General features: G+C 43.1%; 1 protein-coding gene across 4 annotated transcripts in view; it reads right to left on the bottom strand.

The window, feature by feature from the left end:
* Positions 1-5625: 5625 nt before the first annotated feature.
* Positions 5626-6868, bottom strand: part of NARS2 (asparaginyl-tRNA synthetase 2, mitochondrial) — a 54049-nt gene continuing 52806 nt past the window's right edge. For all 4 annotated transcript variants that reach the window (XM_075742519.1, XM_075742522.1, XM_075742518.1 and 1 more), the window contains one exon: positions 5626-6441. In XM_075742519.1, coding sequence (XP_075598634.1) covers positions 6297-6441 — 145 coding nt within the window. In that variant the 3' untranslated portion in view covers positions 5626-6296. The remainder of the gene's footprint in view (positions 6442-6868) is intronic.

The raw sequence follows: 6868 nt of genomic DNA, 5'->3' as shown, positions 1-6868 counted from the left end.
ATGATGCCGTGCACACGCTGTTGGGCAAGCCTGACCGCACATGACGATTTATTTATACTAAACAACTGCAGAGGTCATTTCAAGAGCTTCATGGAGATGCCATCATGTGACTCCAACCTGCCAGAACAAGGCCTCATTGGTTACAGCAATGCCAGAATCTCTGCAGTAGGTAAGTGCTTGCAGCTGGATCTGCTGGAGCTGCAAACTGGCTACTGGCTGAGCACTAATTTTTCCATAACTTCATGCAGAAATGGGAGAAATCTGTTCTCTGTCAGCAGGGGAGCCTGGAAGTCTAACCCTGATCCTAACTCTTGCTTCCCTCCATAGCCTCTGGTAAGTCCCTTCATCTGTCCCTGACTTTTCTGCACTCACCTGGGGCATTGGGTTTCTCAAAGCTGTGTGACCAGCCCTGGCAGAGAGGTCAGCAAGCCCCTTGAAGTTATCTAGGGTGGGTGTCTACCTGTCTCCTGCTTGGACGGACAGCCCGTGGCCATGCATTCATCAACAGAGCAGCAGCAAAGCGAAGGGACAAGCGGAAAACCTGAGACCCGTGTCTCAGAAAAATATGGATCACAAGCCTGCTTCACACAACTTAATCATAGAACTGAGCACTTAGAGCACAGGGCCTTCAAAGGGCGACAAAGACAGCACTGAATTACTGCTCAGAAATGATTTTGGAAGTAAAGACACCATAGAAGTATTATTGCAAAGCCACTGTGTCCATGAAATATAACTAGTATCCCCTGTGGCTGGAAATCTAGCATCTCCTGGAAGTCACGGCAGATAATACAGAATAGTCCAATATAGAAACTTAGGTGTTTACATGATTTATCAAGGCCATCTCCCAGACCACACTAAGATTTTTTTTCTGAGCAATTTGCATATTTTTTTGCCAGCAACCTGTAGTCGGTGACTCCTGAAAATTTAGACCTCCATTTTTACAGCATATACAAGTATCAGTGCATTAACCAGCTGAAGACTGTAAGATATACAGCTACTGGTGAAGAGCAAAAAAGCAAGATCAAGCTTTGCAAAGAAAATTAAAAAAAGGTACTCCTCGAATTATTCAGAAAAAATCAATTGTCAGAGTAATAAAAATAAACAGCAGGACTGCTATCTCTGAAAGGCCTTGGGACATACAGGGATAGATAAAAATCACTGAAGCACAGTCTAGGATCTTAGAAATGCCAAAAATGTGTTTGAAACCGGATCAGTTGCAAACATCCTGCCTTGCTACTGGTGAGGCAGCACACCCAAAGGCAAACAGAGAGAAGTCCTGTGGGGATGGCACTGAGCAAGAATTCGGTTCATTCGGGTCAGTTCCATGGTTCTACCACACATCTTCCATAACCTTGGGCAAGCAGCTTAATTGCTCCGTGCCTCAGTTTCCCACAGTAAAATAATGTCCGCAATAAGAGCAACAAGGATTCTGAAGTCATTTCATCCACGTTTCACCCATAATCGAGCCTACAATTTCTGATGGAGCTAGCATATGTCTCTTAAATGGCCACACAGTCTTGCCCCTCTCCTGCCCTTTATTTGAAAGCTCTCCCTTTACAGCATCTTTGCTGAACACCTTGTGCAGCAGACACCAAGACACAGGACAGATAATAATACATTTCACAGCAGCAATAAAACAACAGGAGCCATAATTTCTTTGAACTCTGGGTCAAACTTGTTGTTAGCCAAGTCTGTAAGAACTCGTATAGTAAATTACATACGTCTCTTTACCAGCAGGATCATAAAATAAAACTTTACAATCCTTCCGAAGGTCACGACTCTGCAACAAACAGTAAGACAAAACAATAAATTCACCCCCGAGACCTCCATTTTTGTGGCTTCGGCAGCTTTGGTTAGATCTGAGGAAATTAGGACTTTGACAATCTTTACACAAAGTCTTTCTTATTTCTCCTTTGGACCCATCTCCCAATTCTCCCTAAGTGTAAGGCAGAGGCTAAAACAACAGTAGTAATGACTGTTATTGGTTTCAGCAGCAGCAAAACCACATTTATCTCTATACGCACATTTAATGGAAACAATGACCAAAGTGTTTCTTGGCAAATTAGTCCCCTTTTACCCCCCGAAGAAAAACACATCTATAAGCTACTTCCAAAACAATCAATATTAGTCCAGCAAGCAAAACTGTACGTTACATTTCCCATCAAAGTCTTGGCATTCCCTCAAACAAGTGATGCTTTATAAATGACAACTACTACCAAATAAACCGGAAAGACGACTGCTGAGCTGGGCACCTTGCTGCTTTTTGCCCAGGTCTGGGGGCCTGAGTGCAGGTAAATCAGCTAAAATCCCTGCGCTGGTCTGCTGACTTTTAAACATTTGGCCCAGCAACGTATCTTTTCATCTGTGCTCGTACAGAAGCTAGTACAACAGCCCCATATAGACACTGCCATGGTATCGCAACATAAATCGTAAGGGGGAGAACGGCAATCTCTACTACTAGCTTCAGAGCATGCATTTGCTCTCCTGTGGATTTAAAACCGAAAAGACTGAGACATGGTGTTAGTTCTGCAGGTATTATTATTTTTTAAATTAAAAATAAGAGTACTTGAGGATACGTTGATCCTGCACAGAAAAATCTTAAGCAAACGGATTATCTGATATTCTTGAAGTGAAAACAAAGGTTTTCCTCTAAACACTCTTCTGAGAGGCTGGCATTTGACTATGCAAAGTTTATAGTATTGCTCTTTTATTCCCAGCAGTGTTGCTCTCCCTAATGTTGCAAAGCCACAGACGCAGTAATCAATGACACCGATTCTTTCCTCTGAAGCTCCAAGCGAGGACAAACTTGAAGCAGCGCTAGCTGCCGAGGAACTGAAACGTCAAGAAATACTTACCGAAAGGATGCTAGCAGAGACCGTGCTGGTCACCTGGGCTTGAGAGCTGCCTGCTTACCGCATTGAAAACACCCCAATGTAAGCTACTGCACTGCTGTTCAGGCTAAGAGAGGATGCCTGTGTGCAAAGAGTAACAGCTTTTTATTAGAAGAAGTGTCAGAGGTTTTGTCTGGCTTCGGCCACTGCCAGAGCGCAGACTCTAAGCAAAGGTGTAGCAAGAAAAACTGCTTAAATCTAAGAAATTCTCGGTGCGTTTCCCTGCCTGTCCAAGAGGAATGACCTTCCCTGTCCTCCTGATTAACTTCCGTTTCATTCTGGGAGAGGAGATTTGAAGGAAATACATGACATTCCACATGGAAATCCCAGGGAAAACATGTCGCATTCCTTGGCAATACCAGCCCATGTTATATATACATAGCACGAGGTGAACAATGCCAGCCTGGAGGGAAAGAACGGCTCCCACCCTGGCTGGGTACCCATAAATCAAGCTTCTCGCAAGAACACCAACCTCGTATTAACCCTAAGCAGTATCATCGTGCACCTCAGCCTCAGCCTCTACCTTCTCCTCTCCCACTGCTAGGAAAAACAACGCATCTTGAAGGCTGTTTCCAAGACCAGACAACCCTCTCTTCTTCCTTCTGAGCCTGAACGTTCATCTGGTTAGTTCTGTTGGGAACAACCCCGCTCTCCTCCTGCTTACTCTGCCAGATTACTGGGGGTAGTTTTTTGGATGAGCTTTGAGACCCAAGAGGAATGCCCGCTTAGATCAACCCTGCCCAACCTACCGAGTACCTTTGAATGAAATAGAAATACTTGTAGAAGGCTGGGGAGACTGCTCCTCTTGGACACCTAGTTGGAAATGCATGAAGAACCACTCATGGTACATCCTTGCTACAACTTTCTTACCACATACCATCATATACTTACCCATCTACAAATCAAAAGTTCAACCTTTTCCTTCTGTCCTGCAACAACCTCTTACCAAGGCAAAGAATGAAGGGTGGATCATACCAGTCCTTGGTTCTTGTAAGCTGTCACCTCCTATAAGGCCCTGACAACCACAGCCTGTTTGAAACAGTCCTGCTATCCTTCCCTGTAACTTGTGACTCATGCCACATCATCCTATGACTTTTTGGCACCTTCCATTGTCTTCTTCTCTACACCTTGTTTTTCACCTGTTGCTGTTTGGCCCCACCCTGCCCATCAGATCTGACATCTCACAGCGTAATCAACAACCTCCCGGTGACAACAGCCTGCTGATGCCAAAACCAACACAGAGCTGCTGCAGGGATGAGAGCAGAGTGGACGGGAGATGGGTTTGCCATCCACCCACTTTGTTTTCAGCAGATGGACTTCCAGTTCAAGCACTCTCATTTACAGCAACTGTGACAGAACCAGTGACTAAGGATCTCAGTAAGGACACCTGCTGATCACAAGTTATTTAGGAACATGGTATGGATGGGGCTGTTTGGCAGCTGTACTCTTTCCACATCTTTTTGCTGAGAGAAGTAATTTCATGACATAAAGGCCAGCAATAACATTTAAGACAATGCATTAAAAGGAGAGACAGTCCAAATGCAAGCAGGTACTTTGGTGTTTGATATAGGAACTTCTCAGTGGTTTCAAAAGGAAAGCAGGTGCGTGAACCGTTTCGTGAAACCAGACGTACCAACTCAGGCTGTACTGGGAAACGCAAACTAGCACGCGCACAGTTAACACCTGCCTAATCAACCGAATCAAGGCGATGTGAAAAAAATCTTGATATGCAGGGGATGTCTCAGTGCATGCAACAAACACCCCAAAACAATGACCTTGTGGTGATGATGTTTGCACGATCACAACACGTAAAAGCCACAGCCGTGGACTGAACTGAAACACGGCAGGTGCCACATGACATAAATATGTATTTTTAGATACTGCAGGTGCAATATTATACAGCCCTACCAGAGAGAACTGTGACAGCAATATTACCAGCGCAATGCTACTTGATTACTATTTTTCAATCCCTTTCATTTACTTGGAAAAGAAGTCTTCAGGGCTGTTCTGCAGCCACTTCACGTTGTATGTGCCAATTTACACAGGGTTCGTTAGCAAGAAGGCTGTTACCTTGCTTTTTTTCTTTATATATACTGTTTATACTACAGCTGTCTGGGGCTACAGAGTAGTAGGCACTACGCAAATAACCATTTGCCGGATTGTGATAATTTGGAAAGAAAGAAGGATGCTGGAAACCCTCAGTTCAAGTCCCAAATAAACCACTGCTTTCCAATTGCCTTGGGCAAGTCACTTGATCTTCCCGTAATCCCGTCTTGAAAACAGAAATTAATATTTCTTTACCTGGCAGGGAAGCTGAGAGCATAAACCCATTAAAGACTGCAAGGAGTTCAGATCCTATAGAGATAAGCAATTACTTAATACACATGCAATGCTTGGAAGCATATGTTGGTTGTTTCAAAATATAGACAAAACTGCTTGGTCCAATGAGCACATGAGATACTTTCTCAATAACAACAAAAAAAGCAAAGCAGCAGCAGAAAAACACCAATAAACTGCAAGTTGGCTCTGGAGAGATGAACAAACTCTCATCTAACTGAATATTTATTTCTGCTATGAATATGTGCTCTCTTGGAGACAGAAAAAAGTTATCTCCTGCAGAAGTTGTGCAACTAATTTGGGTATACAGAAAAGGAAACATCTACCAAAGACAGGACTGCAGGAAACAGTATGATGCCAAGTGCTACGGTTTTATAACAGAAGAAACCATATGGAGTTACAAAACAACCTAGAGTACATCTTTATTGATGATTCACAAAATCAAACATCATTCACCTAATTCACTCCAGCAGTTCCAATGTGACATTTTTCCTTGTTAGGTTTGGCTGATTTTTCCAAGGTAAACAATATTTGCTTTTAACTTGGGGTGGGGAGAATCATGCTTTACAGTAGCCATTTCGTAAGAGCCAGTGCATCACAGCCATGACAATACTTCACAATTTTATAATACTCCATCTTCAAAGCACTGTGCAGGCATTTAATTAAAGCCTATTAAAGCCTCACAGCAGTCCTGGCTCCAGGCCATTCTAGGTCACACTTCCTTATTAATATTTCACATAAAACGCCCACTACCTCCCAACAACGCTTATTCAGTACTTCCATGGCTTGTACCAGTCTCGTGAGAATCTTAACCCTTTAGTTAAGTGGGATTTATTAATACTCCTGAAGCACACTGAAGACATGAACTGCTATCAAATTAACTGCAAGTGTGCTTCCATACTCTCACCAGAACATATATTATTTTCAATAAGCCAGTATTAAATTTACCAAGAGTTTCACTGATAGAAAAATTATCTTGATTTCCTACTAAGACACACATAGTCATATCCTAATATGTTATATACATATAGTCATACCAGCAGTTTTCTACATGAGTCAACTGCTGAACTACAGGAGACAGGAGTGAGAAAACCTGGGGAAAGGAATAACATCTTTGATATTGTCAACTCCCAAGATGCACTGCAGGTAGCGTTCAAACCCCATTCCGAAGCCTCCATGAGGAACTGAGCCGAATTTTCGGAGGTCTAGATACCTGTAATTTAAACAGACAGTTACATTTGCAGCACGGTTATGCTGATGTAATTAAGAGAGCTTTTTATCTAGGGTTTTGCTTTCCATCTTAATTACTTCCCTTTGATCCTAAGCACTATGGGTTTCTGCCAACACAGCCGGCGTTGGTCAGGGGTGTGAAGAGGTGCGGCTCCCTGACAGGCAGAACTGTATTAGCAGAAACCCCAAGTGCAAACCCGTTTAAACCAGCGTAGCAATGGTTTGCCAATACACTAGAGCCCGTTTTGTTTAGGAGCAAGAACTCATTTGGGTACGAAGAACAGCTTGAACATCATAGCTCTGCTGATATTGAAAGCATCTTTGTAAATTTTAGTATCTAAAATATTCGTAGCAGAGGTACAAACCCAGGTTCCTACAGAAACACAAAACATTTCCGCTGCTGGAGATGG

Source organism: Balearica regulorum, chromosome 1 (assembly GCF_011004875.1).
Source record: "Balearica regulorum gibbericeps isolate bBalReg1 chromosome 1, bBalReg1.pri, whole genome shotgun sequence".
NCBI classification, from domain to species: Eukaryota; Metazoa; Chordata; class Aves; order Gruiformes; family Gruidae; genus Balearica; species Balearica regulorum.
Note: the sequence above shows the minus strand (reverse complement) of the source record. Positions and strands in the feature narration are given on the sequence as shown.